At 36.1% G+C, this 17462-nt stretch overlaps 1 protein-coding gene across 1 annotated transcript in view; it reads left to right on the forward strand.

Annotated features, from left to right (window-relative positions):
- LOC149780864 (poly [ADP-ribose] polymerase 2-like) overlaps window positions 1-17462 on the forward strand; it is a 67505-nt gene that overhangs the window by 22501 nt on the left and 27542 nt on the right. Inside the window, exons 8-9 of the mRNA XM_089937963.1 lie at window positions 7218-7314; window positions 14961-15059. Of these exons, the coding sequence (XP_089794089.1) occupies window positions 7218-7314; window positions 14961-15059 (196 nt within the window). The remainder of the gene's footprint in view (window positions 1-7217; window positions 7315-14960; window positions 15060-17462) is intronic.

The raw sequence follows: 17462 nt of genomic DNA on the forward strand, positions 1-17462 counted from the left end.
TTATAAGTACAATCATATAAGACTTCCAAGTATTTTCTTAACTCCTTATAGGAGACATGTTTGCACTGGGTACAAATGAAGAGGTAAGAATAGAAATAATAGACAAATCAAATTTGCAATTCTGCCTTCAAGTTTGAAGCAGTTTTATCCCCTTGTCAGCAGAGTTGTGAGGGACTGTATTAGTTAGTCGTTTATTGATTCATTTTTGTAATTTTCATTATATATTCATAATATCCATCATATCTTGGTCTGTATTTTTACCATACACTTCAAAATTTATGTGTGGTATATCTCAGTAAGTCACTTATCTGTACCAGAAGTAGGTTACTGTGACTTACTTCTTACACTTAAAGAACTTATATTTTTATCTGTTTTAACTTTGACACAGTCTCATCTACACCTATGAAAATTGGTATGTGGACACATCTCAGCTATTTTAAAAGAAAGATAATTATGATCTATTTTTCACATGACAGTGATTTCTATATTTCTAGGTGCTTGCTTGTGACATCCTCCATTATCTTGGACCTTATTTCATCAACACTCAGCATAATTAATATGTATTTACCTTTTAGGTATGGTAATTCTGCAATGTCCAAGAAAACAAAACTTGTGGTCTATTTTGTTCATGCTTGAGTGACTTTGTATTATCAGATGTTTTTCTTCAAATACATTATCCAATCATAACACCTTAGGAGAACTACTACTAGTTTAGGGAGCTAAAAGTTGTCTGCCGACCCTTTGTCAGTCAGGTAGAGTAATCTCCCCTTACATATAAGACTTGGTGGCATGATGTAAGAATATATTAGTTATTACTTTCGCTTGTGCCAAGAAGCAAGCTCTCGTCATGAGAGACCTTGCAGAACCAAAGCTACGTGTAAGATATGTCACTTAAAGCTGGAGGAGTTTTTTCACTTCTAAGAAAAGTATACTCCATCTATGTTTCCACCTTTTTCTCTCTTTCTCCCATGACAAAGTTCTGCCTTTACAAATTAGTCACACTTTGTCTTCATCACACATTGGGTACTTGCATGATGAGCCTAAGTGACTTCACAGTCCATTCGTGCTATGCTTAATTTTACTTGCACGTATCTAGTGCTCATGTGATTCCGACATGTGTAATTTCCTTACTAATGGGTACATATTAACGAGTTTTTTATCCAATGCTTTCATAGCGTCTGGGCACCATTTAGTGTAATTACTTGTACAGGCGGTCTTTGGACCTTTTTCCCCATGAGTCTTGCCTCATAATGGATTTTGTCACACCTACCAGGTGTATCTTAATAATGGTGCCTTTATTCCATTCTTAGTGTAGGTTTATATGTAATGTAGATACTGGTACATTCTGTATTTATACTGTTCTAGTCGGACAAGCACAGTTCAGCGTTCTATACATGGTTCATTCAGTCACCTCCTGTGCATGAATGTTTATGTAGGCGACCCTTGGGTTATGTTTATCTGCATAACTTTATATCATGTTGATTGAACACTTAGTTGTGTTCATGTGTAGCCCATGTCTTCATAGTTAGGCCTGGGCTGCATTTTTTACATGTGTGCATGTCTTTATGCTCGGAAGAAGCCCTTATATTTGTATAATTCCATTCATTATGTATATCAAGGTGAGTTCTTTTAACATGGTATTTTTAGCTTTGGAACACCATGCTTCAATGATTCTACCTGTATAGGCCATCCTTGACCTCCCTACAGGTAAGCATGGTCATTGAAATCATATGCTAGTAATTATTTCCAGGTATTATTTATATAGCTCTGCACCCGTAAACAGGTGGTATTGTCACATGGTATACAACATAACATATGCAGACACACATGTTCGTAAACAAATGATATTATCATTATAGCTTACCTGTATGCTTCCTTACCTTATTAGACATTAATTTCTGGGTCACTTTCTAGAACAGGTACAGGGCTACAACTTCATTCTTTTTGCTGTTTTATCTTACAGATTAGAACTATGGGCAAAGCACAAACAACATACGGCTCTGACCAAAGGCATCAATACTCCGTGTTCATTTACATGCTACATGTCTGCGGCATGATGTCCCAGTGCTAGACATCACTGTAAACTGCCACATTGCAGACATCATAGTAATATGACTGAAACATTGTCAAAGCTACGTAAAAGATCAAAATCACACACACACACTCCATGCTGATTTATGCAGTGTACCTTTCTGGGAGAAAGGGAGATAATTCAACTGATCCTTTAACCACAAATCGCCAGATATGGACATGCTTGGAAACAGCTCCATCACCCAAGTCACCACCACAGGCCTTGTCTGTTTTGGAACTCTCCCTTACCTTGCCTCCTTGGAGTCCAACATAATTCTTCCTATAGAGTGGGACAGCTAACAGACAGCCAATTCCCATGTTATTCGACAGACATACAGACAGGTTACGTGGATCAAATATACCATAAACTGTTCCAACTGATGATCCTAATTACATCTTCCTCACTCTTATGGCCTAGGCCATATACTAGGGGCCACGAATAACCAATCATCAATATTTGTGGCTCAATCAATAACAGCCTGAGTTTGCAGTACGTCAAACATTACAGACGTGCAGGGACCAGTCTATCTCCCACCTCATAACATGTTTTCTGCATGATACTATGAGTAGATCCTCATACCTTAATAGATGTTGCCTTGCAATTTATCTACACTTTGCCACGAGAGGAGCCCTTTTCCTCAGTGACTTTCTTGAAGTCATGGTTTCTAATTCAGGGTGTTCTATGGCTTTAGTGAGTGACAGACCACATCACTGTTACCAGGTAAGTCTTAATGTGTTACATGGACTGTAGCCCTGTCCACACAACTGGATGATGTTGATCATTCTACCAGTATCATTGATTCTGTCCTACACAAAGGCACGGAAAGTTACTTTATTCCAACCTCCATTGAGGACGTGTTTCCACTCCTGGAGCTATATCCTCTTCCAGCTCCATCATCAACATACACCAGTGCTCCAGCATCTGTTGAGCTTAAAACAAACAGACGGTTCTGACTTAGTTACGTTCATAGTCTTTTCTGAATCATGGACTTTCTGACCCACCTTTATCATCAGTTTTTTGGTGGTTCTACATGTACACTCCCACCAGCTAATCATTTGGCACCCCAGCATTGACATTGATCTCGCCGTGTTGGGGATAACACACTCTCTATGCATGGATCAGATGGCCTTTCTTTACACTTCAGATTTAGTGCACAATATCGTTAATGTAATTTGCTGTGGGACTTTTATTTTCCCAGGTTATGTTCAAACTGACATAACATACCTTATCTTGGAACTCCTAGCAAAACACCTGAGTCATTCATGGAGTAAATCTCAAGCTAAGAACATGACCTCCATCCTCGATCACTCTGCTTAATGTCTCGATGGATGAGTATGCTAACAAGCCATCAGGAAGAAATGTTTCCCTCCCTCCACAACCACAATGTCAATACAGGGATAGTACAGGGATTCAGCAAAAGGACCCAAGGGTCACTCATAGGACACGAACCTCTGAAAGCCGTCCTATCATAGCTCCACCAGTCAAATACCATGTGGATATAGCACCAAGATCATTCGTTCAACACCTTTTTCTTGGTCCCAATGGCAAACGACTCTCTACTTCTGGTTATTGGTTGAAACACCATCAATCATTTTTCCACACCCCTTGGTTCCCTTTAGGAACCCTACAGCACATTTTGAACGATATCCACGAGGGAGACTTTGTCTTCACTCTGGGCTTAAAAAGCTCATACCTTCGTGTCTTTCCTCAGCTGAAGAATCGAGTACTGGCATATACATGGACTATTTCTGTGGTGGTAACCTCAGGTTACCCGGACAACATCCTGCAGCAACATCAGCGAGCTCTAACCAGTCATTATGGCCCTTGTTACCACTCTGGACTTCTCGTTAATGAGGAAAAATCTGACCTAGTGGCATCTCAACAATTCATTCACTTAGGTATGGACTTCAGAACACAGGCACCATACTTTGTCTCCCTCAGGATGGGGCATTGAATGACCCATGGAAGCACCTTTCTTTCAAGGAATTCTCTCCACATGGGATTGCCTAACACTGTGGCAGACATCATGATCCTCAGTTGCCTTCTACTGCTTTGTTCTCTTTATCTGCATAAATGGAGTCCTTAAGCTGGCCCACTGGACCATCCTCTCAATATCTGCACCTATTCGAGACACCATCAGCGATCGCTCCAGTGGCCTAGTGGTTAGAGTGTCCACCTCAGATGCAGGTGGTCATGGGTTTAATCTCCAGTCGAGTCATACCAAAGACTTACAAAAATGGTGCTAACAGCTGCTGCCTTGCAAACGCTCAGCATTAAGAGGTTAGTGTTAGGACTGGTCGGCCTGGTGTCAGGATAATATGACTGGGTGGGACATCATGCTACATGTCTGTGGTGTGATGCCCCAGTGCTAGGCATCACTATAAACTGCCACACTGCAGACATCGTAGCGATATGACTGCATTTTTTTTAAAGCTACGTTAAAAATCCAAGTCTCTCACACACACACACAAGCACACATTAATTTGCATCAATCTGTCAGCACTATCATGAATGCAGATTTGCTGTACCGTAATTCATGTAATTTCATACATGAAAAAATAATTATTAATTTCAATGTACAAAAAGTTATATGTAAAATAAATAATTATCATTTTGTGTTACTGACCGTGTACGAAAAATAAAGGGATCATCCATCCACTCAAGATTACAGGCCGTACTGATGAAAGGTAGGGCAGCCCACCCACTGCCATCATTTCAGGACACCGGTGTTGCATGGTCGCCCCAGGAATGACATCTACATATCAATAGTTCAGGTGAGGACAGACAATGTGAAAGCGTTTCATTGGGGGCAAGAAAACTTAAGAGGCCAAGGGAGTCTGACATATCTACAGTGGTGACTTTTCTCAACAACAAGGATTATATCTATACTACAATGTTGGTTTATCTCCAGCAACAAGGAAGATTCCAGTCCCCAGACCTTTGCTTTATGGTGTGGGACTTTTCTCAAACAACGTAGAGGAACTCAGTCCTACAATGGTAATTATCTTCAATAACAAGGATCCCAGTCGCCAGACCTTTGCATCATGGTGAGCGACTTGTTGAAGTGGTGTTGTCATCAACAAGAATTTCAAGTTCATCATATTCTGGGACTCCTCTACTCATGATCATCTCTTTGTCATGGAACAATTGACTAGTGCAGAAGTTAACTCTCTGCCTCAGGTTGAACAAGGACACTTTTGAATCAATTGCATGGGCATCTCTGGTGCATCTTTCCTACAAGCCCTGCTTCCTCATGGCCTTCGCAGTGGCAGGCAGAATTAGTTAAATGCATGCTCTATCCTCAGACCCCAATTACCTGCAGCTTCACGACTTCACTAGACTGCGTGGGGAAGTTTTCTTTTTCTTTTTCAAGCTGTGCCCTGACAGATGGAGTCTTCTCCAGTCGGGCTACTTAGAAGCTCACTTGAGCTAAAAGTAGTATCTGGGAGGGCTGGATTTTCAAGGTAGTGGTAGTTCTCCTAAGGTATTATGATTGGGTAAGTATTTTCAAAGAAACTTATTTTACTATAAAAAAAATTGGTATTCATGACACTCTCCTTATCTGGACACTATTTCACCCACCTATACCCATTAAAATGTATATGTTGTTTCATCTTACCAAGAGTAACTCAGTCATACCAAAAGCTGAAACTGTCACCTCTTTTTCATGGTTGAATCCCTAACCACATTATTGCAAGGAAGATTCAACCCTCCCCAAACGACAAAAATGTTGTCTTTTGCAAGAGAAGAAACTCTTTCCTCCCTCTTTCCAGTTTTAAGCGTTTGCTCAGCACTGTTAATATTATAGTAAAAGATGTCATGAAATAGTTTAATATTTTTGTTAGTTAGTGTATTAAGGAGTTTGCTACATCAGGTTATCATTTTATTTTAATTTTCATCTTTGTGCAAATTTTTTTTGCATCTGTGGGCTTTATTTTAGTCTGACCTTGTGCTCCATTTGCTTGTTTAATTATTGAGTGTCACTGATTTGTGAACACTTTGTGATTGTTTTCTGAGTTTTTTGTAGTTATTGTCATTTCAATTTAGCATTGGCGACAAAATGCAGAAAGTGCAAGGAATTTAAAACTAATAAAAACAAACATGAAACATGTCTTTATTGCATGAAGTGCATGTTCATCATTCCCAGCATTACTTGCAAGATGCATTATCTGGTAAAGTAGGTCATCAAAGCCTTTTAGTGTACTGGAAAAAGTAATATCTCAGCCCTTCTCAGCAAATATTCCACGTATGCATGGAATTTTTGACCAACATGAATCTTATCCATCTACCACACATACATGTAGTGCAGATTATCAAGCTGTTGGTGTTTGTTTCCAATAGGGAGTGTGTTGCAGCAAGAGCAGCCCATAAGCTTGTTCAATGTAGCAGAAGATTTTATTCTCCATTTGGCTATCTTTTTGTGCCTTTATATTTGCCCTTTGCAGGTGGCCGTTAAGGTCTGATGGTACCTCTTTTCTGCTTGACTATCTATTTGCATCAGCTTCCTCTAAATTTTCTTATTAGTCACTCAGTAACCTATAATTACACTATAACAATGAAGTATCTGGAATATAATTTGAGCTTACAGAAATTTACATAAAATAACATGGCAATTTGGCTCATTGATTTCTAGGTCACTATAAAATATTTTTCAGCATCTGCATCAAGTTGAAGTAAACTAGTTGAAACATACAAAATTTCAAGCTTTCATTCCAGTAGAAATAGGTACAATCTGGTAACCTCAACGATTTTTTGTTGTTGTTTGTCTTGTTTCTGTTTTGTGTTTGCCTTTTAAAAAGACTCATTTAGAGTCGAATGCACTTAGGCTAGTTAGAAACTAGTTTTGCACAGTTCGTTGTCAATTTATTGCAGTTATTTTAATCAATCCCTGACACACATGTTCCTTTGCTGAGAGAGAGAGAGAGAGAGAGACCCATTATACCCACCTGACATCTCTTATTCATTGGTACTCCCTAAGAAAGAAAGTTAGCCTCACCTATTTTCTTAGTAAAAACACTTCACTTTACACTATCAATGATGTCATCTACAGCTGCCTTGAGCTCACTTGTTGATGGTTTATTAAAAATTGGCAAAGGGTGTATGTAATTTGTAAACTTACCACCATGTTTTTGTCTTTCTGTTTTAGATTTTATGACAAAACTAAAAATGAATGGTCCCAACGAAATGAATTTGAGAAAGTCCAAGGAAAGTATGATTTATTACAGATGGACTACAGTTTGCAGGTAAACTTAATAGAATCCATGATACGGGTTGGTGTTGGATAGGAAATTCCCATCTAAGTGTCTGAATTTGTATGCAGGAATGATTTTTGACCGATTTCCTGCCCACAAATTCCGATTCTGAGGGTGGAATTTCCCCATCCCACACCAAGGCATATAATAAACAACTTTTCTAACTTCTAGCTAGGACATAGTGTTGGGGGGTGGGGAAGAAGAAGAAGGCTTGTCATTGATACAGTGTTAGAAATAGACTAATGATTATTCAAAATATTTCATAAGGGACTGGAATTTTTAGAACGTTATAACGAGAAACATTATATCCAAAATTCATTGTTTTACTGGTTTGTTTACATTTATGTTCAGTGAAACTCCTAAAAACTGAACACCCATATGACACTATTTCTGGTTTTGAGAAGTTTCCAGTTTACTGAGGCTTTTGAAGATGTAAAGAAACCTCTTTCTGAGCACTTATGTGATGAAGAGAGAGAGAGAGAATGCAGTTATGAAACTACGAGTGTCTATGTGTAAAAGTCCACAAATTTAAGAAGGATGTTATTTTTTAAAATTTTATTTTTATCACATTTAATGAAGAATTAGCTGAACAATATACGTTCTTACTAAAAATTGTATCATTCCACATGAATAAATACAATTGCTTCACATGCAGTCATCCTCACAAAAAATATGATGTCTTGTTAGCTGGTTGTAATTTAAACGTTGATTGGGTTCATTATTTTGTGGCATTGTCCAAGAACATCATGATTTGTCTCTCATGCCGACTCATCTGTTTTTTTACATCATTTATCCATTTAGTCAATATCTGTGTAGTCGTCCACGATTTCCATTTAGATGTGTATGTCACTAGCAAGTTTGTTACATTAATGTCCTCAAAGCAGCGGGTTTCAGAGCCTTGCTGATTACAAGTGGTTTCAATTTCTCACCCGTAGGACTACATGCAGACATCACTGTTATCCTCACCTCGGAGGATGGCCTTTTGAAACCTCCCCTTTCACTGACAACGTTCCTTTTCAGAAAATTGTTTGAGTGAGTCTGACATTTTTAATACTGCATTGTCGGTCTCTGGTCATCAAAAGTGAAGCTTTAAAAGTTTACTCTTTTGTATGGTGCAGATTCAGATTAGCCTATTGTAAGCCCTAATCTGTGTCAGCATGCTTGTCAGCATGCTTGTAAGCCCTAATCTTTGTCAGCATGCTTGTCAGCCCTAATCTGTGTCAGCATGCTTGTCAGCCGTAATCTGTGTCGGCATGCTTGTCATGTATTGTTTTAACCATGTCTGCCCTTGGTGTCATTTTCGGGTCTTTGTCTTGTAGATCAGATTACTAAAGCACCTATTAACCATAATTAATCTGTTGGGAATTTAGCAGCCAAAGTATATTTCCAAGTTTCAGTTTATGGGATAACATTAAGCGTAAAATAGAAATTTGAGATAAAAAATTATTCTTGTTCTTGTGTTCAGAGTTGAGGGTTCTGGTTTACTGAGGGGGGGGAATGATATTAAAAAAGGAAAATTTTGGAACTAACAAAAAAAATTAAGTCTTAAGGGGTTTCCTATATCCCGATGGTTCAGTTTTGAGGAGTTTCATTGTACTTGCCTATGTCAGTGATATTGGGCATACTCTAGTAAACAATTTCTACTAGTATGAGTATTTTCAGAACTTGTGCATAATGGTTATAAAATTTTCAAACAACATACATTTCTATAAATACATGAAGAAAAATTAAATGAGAAACCAGTATATTTTACCATCTGAAGAAACCAGCTAGTGAATCATAAAAGTCACTTCTATCTGGAATCATCTTTGTTCAATGACTGTTGTTTCCTGGCTATCAATAATTTCACAAACAATAACCACATGATACAAAATATGTATATTTCAGTTATTGGTATTACAGGTATGAAATTGTCAGAATTATCATAATTATGAAATATCAACATCCTTGTTACCAAACCAAATTAGGTATCACACATCATAGTAAGGGGAACATAATCATAAACATTGCTAGTACTGGTAATGACATGCTTCATGACCAAACCCTGCCTTAACAAAACAGTTTGAAACACAGTCTGTAAAAACATACATCATGCCTGTCATATTGATTGCAAATAGTACATTTATTTGCAACTTTTTTTGTTGTCAAGGCTCATGAGGTATCTTTGGATTAGAGCATGCTGGTACTTTGTATTGAAAGAGACATTTTTTTCTTCTTCTGATTGGTGAATTATCAGTCCTTTTCAAAACATTGAAAATTCAAAATGAACATGAGAGATTTAGTTCAAGCTGTACTCATGTAGTCAGCATACAGGTGTGGAAAGATAGAGGATATTTCTAAACTAGTTATTCATAAACGTAAAAAACAGAAATATTTCTTTGCTTTAATGTCATTGAACATTGCAACCCGTGATTCTAAAGTACCAATTATGAATGAGGCATGATTATCAAGCTTTTTTATGTGGCATCTATGTTGGGCCTTTGTTATTTATTGATTATGAATGATGTGTGACTGTCAACACACTTTTCTAACCCAGCACTGTTGTTATTTAAATGACCACCAGTATTTATCTCTCTTTGGCACATCCAGTGAGCTAATTTTCTCAGGTGGACCACGCAAATCAAACACCATAACTAATTAAAAATATTTTAAGAAAGGAACATAATAAAAAGTCTTTGGAATACGTAGTAATTAGAAAGTTGTATAGGGATACTAACTGAGAAAACGTTAAACAGTCAAATTTTCTGAAAGATTTTACATCATTAGAAATAAAAGTTTAGTTTACAATAAATAATCTGTTGTAAAGAAGGATTATTGTGTATAGGCATGCAAAATTTGTCTTTTCAATTATAAAAGATACTAGACAAATTGCAGACATCTTAAACATCATGACATTGATGTCATCATCAGTGTCAGTAAGTGCACTCTTATGGAATAAACATATTCCAAATGACTTTCTCACATGGGCATCACAACCGTCTTTTTCAAGCTTACAGTCAACTCCATTCGTGTTACTCATGTGTGCCTATAATATTTACTGTCACACAATCCTCATACTACTCTGCAGAGATCTTCAGACAGCTGCTTCTTTAAATATACTACTCAGTAATATTTTGGGACCTTGCAAATCCAGTCCCAACCCTTTAAAAATGATGTTAACACCAACTTGGTTAGTATCAGTGATTACCTAGAAGAGGTCAGTCAAGAGTACCGTATTTACCATATATGTTGGGACACTGTATTTGTTGGGACACCATAAATTAATTTTAAAAGTAATTTTTTTGTGCACTGTATGTTCTGGGACACATCGTTTTTTTTCGAATCGTAAGTTGTGGGACACCATTTAAATCATTCGAAAATTACATGTCGGAAATTGCACTCCAACTGAAATTTTATTTTAAAAAATATAAAACTGTATACATGACATAAAACTCTTCAATCCACTGCAGCTGCATCTCATCAACACAACCCATCTCCTGCACATGTACGATCTATTCTTTTGGTACATGAATATATGTTGAGTTTTCTCATGCCGTGAAAAAATGTTAGAGACAACACACCACCTGAAGCGGAAACTGCAAGGACAAAAGTCAGATATTTCCAAATCTGCACTAGTCTTGCTAATTCTCACACTTTTACACCCATCTTATAGTCAGTCCATCCAGGAATGCGATCAAAGTACACTAGATTTTTATCCATGTTAATGATCATATTGTTGGTGAAATGGTCTATTCATCACATGATTTTATTTTGCTCCAAATCTTCTGGATGATGCTGGGTCATCGATGTTCGCGCATGAAGCATTCTATTGTAAACTTTAAAAACTGTTCCATTGTTTCACTTTATTTTAAAAAAATGTCGTGAATACTGGTGAAAAGAAACCCAAGTTAGCTTCCATATCTCGGCTGTCTTTGTTTATTCGAAGCTAAAATATAAAAAATCGGCACACGTAAAAAAATCCAAGTCGGCTTCTAAGGTCAGCTTGCTTTGCAATAAAATAATCTTTGTATTGATATCCTTTAAAAAAAATCGGCTTCCGAGTCCAAAGTCGGCTTGCTTTGTGATAAAAATAACCTTTGTCTTTGATGTCCTGTCGGTAAGTTCAAAGAAGAAGTTTACTGTTGGCTGCCACCTGTGTTTATTTACCACCAGGGCTTCTATGTGCTTGGCATTTTTTGTAGTAATTATTACAAAGGTGCACTGATGTCTGCGGATAAATAGTAATGATACTTTTGTAACCCGCGCCGGTGAAAAGATTTTCACTTGCACTCAAGTGAATGTGTTTTTAAATAATGATTTTTTTTGCAAGATACTGTCATACAGTAGACCTGGATAAAATTATTCTTGACTATTTTGAACCTAACACCATGCCATGCGTGAATGGCAGTTGTCTTCAATGTGTCGGTTGATTATTTCCCTCTCGTTTGCTAATTCATCGACATCTGTGCACAAAGCACTATATTGCGTCAAAATTTGTTCCAATGTTTCAATTTATTTTCAAAATTCCCGTGAATGCAATTGTAAAGGAACCCAAGTTTGCTTCCATATCTCGGCCGTCTTTGTATATTAAACAAAACAAAATATAAAAAAATCGTCTCACTTTACAAAATCCAGTCAGCTTCCGATGTTAGCTTGCTTTGCAATAAAATAACCTTTGTATTAATATCCTTTACCAAAAAAAAAAAAAAAGTAACCAAAGTCAGCTTCTGAGATTGGCTTGCTTTGTAATAAAAATCACCTTTTGTCTTTGATGTCCTGTCGGTAGGTTCAAAGAAGGAGTTAACTGATTGCTGCCAGTCGTGTTTATTCACCACCAGGGCTTCTATGTTCTTTGTGTTTGGCATCTGTGGTTACAATTAATACAAAGTATCATTGACGTCTGCGGGTAAATAGTAAGGATAATTTTGTAACCCAAGCTGGTGAAAAGATTGTCAATTACACTTAAGTGAATGTGTTTTCAAATGATTGTTTTTATTTGCGACATACTGTCATACAGTAGACCTGGATATAATTCAGTCTTGATTATTTTGCACCCAACACCATGTCATGCGTGAATGGCATCTTCGAGATATCAGTTGACTATTTCCCTCTTGTTTGCGATTTTGTTGGCTCCAGTTTTCAGTCGGATAACATGTTCAAACTTTGGAGCACAACCACACAATTGCTTCTCAATGTTCATGTGAACAACGTGGTGTGTGGTATCGGACATAATTGATACATGCTACAGTATGGAATCCTATGCTTACGGATTTCGTGGAAATATTTTATTCTTAAATGCTCATGTTGAAAAAAGGAATAAATGATAACAACACAAGGTTAGTTTCTTTCTTTTTATTATCAATTCAACGTTTTATTTATCAATTTTATTGCAATGTGCAGTGGGGTGGGGGGAAGCACAAATGCAATACAATTTTATTTCATTTCTTAAGTCTTGGGACATATGACCAAAATGAAAAAATGTTTCACCATAAGTTCTGGGACAGGAAAAAAAATAATTATTTTATCGTGTCCCAACATATGCAGTAAATACGGTAGTCTCACCCCATCGTTACTGAGGTTTGTGCAATAAAATACAACTCCTATATTTTCCACTCTTATTTTGGCTCCACTTTAGTAGGACAGGTTATGAATGCAGCTTGTTGCTGTAAATATAATTTAATGTAATTCACCCACAATACCTGGCATATTGCTTTCGGAAAAACAGAACAACATTGGAGTTTACACAAGGTGATGCTTACACTAAACTACACACTTATGTTCTGTGAACTGCTTTGCTTATATCAGTGTATACAAAATTTCTCAAAGAAAATGTAGTAACCAGTAAATTAGTCATCAGCTAAGAAGATAAAAAATTTATCGTGTGGTTTAATAAAAAAGAGCAAATTAAACCTCCATTCAGTAGTAACCTGTTCAGTGTTGTAATTTGCATCTTGTATTTCTCTTCCTGAATTCAGTAAAATTGTAATGTTCATTTGTGAAATCTTAACATTATCATCTAGTTTAGTCTCATTTATCAGTGAATTTATGTATTGCACAATTCCATCTTAAATCTCCTTGTCTACAGGGACAAATATGGTTTCACCCTACCTCAATACTTCATTCACTGAGTGCGTAGAATTGAGCCCTCTTGAACCACAGTACATTGTATTTTTCTCTAGGACTCTATGTGGCTTATATCACTATCTACAACTGACTAAAAAATAACAATATTGCTAAAATTTGCATGAAACTTAATATTTTTTAAAAAATATTTTGAAATTTTACACCTACCACCTGTATCTCAATGCAATGTCCACTCCAGATAAACAGCTTGACTAATGTTAATCGCTTTGACATCTTAGTCCAAATGATCTGAACATCTGTTTATTACAGTTATCCTGCAGTGTTTCTGTTTTTGGTGATTGAATTCGTTTGTACTTGAAGAAGTGGAATGTTTCATATAGTTCAGCCAACTTTGGATCCATCCCTATATGCTCTTTAGCAAATTGGGTCATTGCTATTGTTATGTATATTTGATTTAATTTAATTGTCTGTTTGTAAGTTTTAATTTTTTTATAAAAATTCATTACATGTCAAAGCAATGTAATTTTGTTTACTAGGAATTTGATATTTTCCAGAAGTTAGTTTGACCCAACTGTTTAGTTGAAAACACCTAAAAATAGAACTTTGTATCTTTTTGCTGACCTAGTTGCTGACCTTGATTGAGAATCAAGTAAACAACTTCTTTTTTTAAATTCATTCTTAATGTGTGAATGATAATAGTGAAATCGAGGCTGACTGGGACTATGTGACTTTAGATGTAAATACTTCTACGTTGTTCTCAAAATTCTGGAGGGTTGACCCTCATCCAGGAAAGTGTTTTGCATCTCAAGTTGCTGTATAACCTTTGTCTATAGATAAATTAGTCAGTTGGGATTCTAAGCAGTGGGACATAAGGTGTTTTGCTTTTTTCTGCTGTGACCAGTTGAGTTTTACTTTAAATTTTCTTCAAACTACTTGGATTCTAAATGATTAAATCGTTTCTCTGGGAATATTTAAGTGCTTTACAGAATTCTTGGACAAAGACATTTATTTAAATTTTATTCAGAAATTCAAACACCGGAATATTGTTTGTGGATCAACAAAGAACTGTAGACACATCCGTAATATAAAGGCTACAGTTTACATCATTGCCTTCCATTTTGTTTTATTTTTGTTGGGACTTGAATTCACTTGAACATTTCATTACTAGGACTTTAAATTTAATTCATGGATTATTCTTGGATTATTTTTGGATTTGATTCTTAAAACCATAAGTTATTTTTTATGTTTTTATTTTTACATTGTTTTTCCAGGAAAATAAATTATTTGTTAAATTTTTCAAAGCTTGTTGTTTTCACTCTTTCTTTGTTACAGTTTATTAGAGCCTAAACACGTTTTGTTGTGATTTTAAATGGTAATGTTTCCATGGTATATTGAAAAATGTCAATAAACAACAATCAGGTGACTATAAATATTTGCCCCTGTTGGACATTATACTTTATATATAGGTTGAAATTGAGGGGAAAGGAATTTCCATGCGTTCTTTATGAACAGGTGTCTTATATATGAAAGTGTTCATAAAGACAGTTATTATTTATCTTCCAAATCTTTTCCAGGACACTGATGAACCAGATGCTGGTCCTTCTTCTAAAAAATTAAAGAAAGAAAAGTCAGATGTTAAGATTCCTGACTCAAAGTTAGAGAAGAAATTACAGGTAAAGCATAAATTCTGAAAATGTTAACCATAACAAAATAAAATTTCTTCAGTTTTAATTATCCTAAGATGTGTTTATAAAATTCAGGTTTTATTTGCAGATATTAATCAGATCTTACGTTGAAAGACCCTATAATTTTAAATTTAGAAAAGGCTTCGAGACTGACATATCTTTTGAAAACTGTTCATTTATTGTCAGTCACAATATTTAGCATCAGAAGATATTTATCAGATCTTTAAATTTTAGCACTTTAGTGGCATAACCTTTAAAGAAATTACTGATGGGCAAAGGATACATTTTTGGTTTTAGTTTTATCCTACCAATGAGATGAATTATATACTTGTGTGCTAAGGTAAGTCAACACAAACAAATTGAAGTTTGGTCATTTCATTCCAACAGGGCAATGTCAGACTGCACAAAACATGATTTTGTATGAAAATCGAGGGATGTTACAATAAACTTATAAGTAATATCAGTAATAGCATTACAGCAAGTCCATCTAGTCACTGATTGGGCCCCAATCTCAGAAGTTGGCCAAACCTTGTTAGTCTCATTCTGTTACTCCATCCGTTGAGCTGTCCATCTTTCATCGTAACTTAAGCAAGGATTATTGGAATTCAGTCAAATTCATTGTGTGGATTTCTGTTTATAAGACCATGAATGAGTTTGATTTCCAACATTTTTGTTTATCATTTGTATTAATTATGACCCCTAATTGCAAATCCTCCTGACTTTGGATTCTGCAGCATCGCTGTACCAAGGATTGTTGAATTTCAACCATGTAGCTTCATTGTAATGAGGCCTTGAATGATTGTAATTTCTGGCATTCCATATTATGATTTAGAACAATTATGTCCCTTGAATGCGTATCCTTCTTTGGATTCTGCAGCATAATGTAGGAATGTTTGATTTCAACCAAATTGGTCATGCAACTTTATAGTGGTGGGACCTTAAACAAGTTAGATTTCCAAAAGTCCATATCATCTTTGTAGAAATTCGTCTGTTCACTAAATTCTCGAACATTTAATGCTTGCTAATATTGTCTGCTTTGCAGTAAATTAATTCAGATTATTTCTTTGATGTTGTTTTATTGATGAAAAATCTTGTGCACTATAATCAAACACACATTAACGAAAAGTGGTGTTGTATGATTTGCTGTTAAACTACCTCAGAAAATATATGTTTAGATTTAGGTGTTGCAAGTTGGCTTGGAGGGATCTTAACATTTCTGGCCAGATTGAAAAACAATTCTGGGTTATGGATTAATGTCTATCCCATCCATCCAGCATCTGTCAGTTTATCCCCATCTGGCATCTACACTGGTTTTGCGTTTGGGTCATTTATTCAAATACTATTGCAATTTGAGTCACATGACTTGAAACACAAATGTACTAGAATCCTCATTGAAACTGTTCCTGGGACTAATGACCTGTCCAAGTGAGTTCCCTCTTCCAATTAGTAGTTGGTGGCCTGGAACAAAAAGAAACAGTCCCAGTCAGATATGTGAATCACTTCATCATTTGGATTATCAACTGTCTTTTCTTTGGACTCAGTGTGGTTGTATGGTATCTCTGGGTGCTTTGATACGTGTACATATGTACATGATTTTACAGTCTTTGTCTGTTACCCTGTTTTGTTGAAGATTTATTACTCTGTGTGTTAATCCACAAAATCTATATTTAGCCTATACTGCCCATGTTATGATCTTGACAATTATGTCCAGTCTTAATGTTACCCCCCCCAAACCAAACGATTGTGAGAAGCCTCAAAACACTGCTGACCCCATTTCCTCTAAACATCGGCATTAATAATACTAACCCCTTAGTGGTACATGTGCTTGAGCCAGCACTTCTTTGAGCAACAAAACCTGACATCAGGAAAGATAATTGGATTACTTACCTTACCTTTTGAATGAATTATTGTTTCTGGACACATATCAATAATAACATGGCAGCTTGTGAGGGGTAAAGTTTACATTTTTGCAATGATATGTTGTCTGCTGGTAGTATTAAAGGGGTGGCCTTTCTTGAGGGGTACTTTTGAACACAAACTTATCTGTGCCAAGGGATTTTGGCCATAAAAAGTGGGTGGACGCTGGTCAGGGGGCTGTTCGTGAGGGGGACCACTGTATATATATATATATATATATATATATATATATATATATATATATATATATATATATATATACACACACATACAGATGTCATCTTTCTGTGATTCCTCAGTTTGAGAGGTAGGAGAGCTTCTTTCCTAACTTTAATGTGGTTGGGTAAATATTTATAGAAGAAACATAATTTACTAAATGATTAGAATTTTTGAAATTCTGGTTGTGACAGATAATTAGTATTTATGCATGCAGTACCAAGAAAATATTTTTCACAAAATATTCCTGTGTTTGAA

This window comes from Sinohyriopsis cumingii, chromosome 16 (genome assembly GCF_028554795.1).
Source record: "Sinohyriopsis cumingii isolate HCF-2022 chromosome 16, ASM2855479v2, whole genome shotgun sequence".
Taxonomy (NCBI): Eukaryota; Metazoa; Mollusca; class Bivalvia; order Unionida; family Unionidae; genus Sinohyriopsis; species Sinohyriopsis cumingii.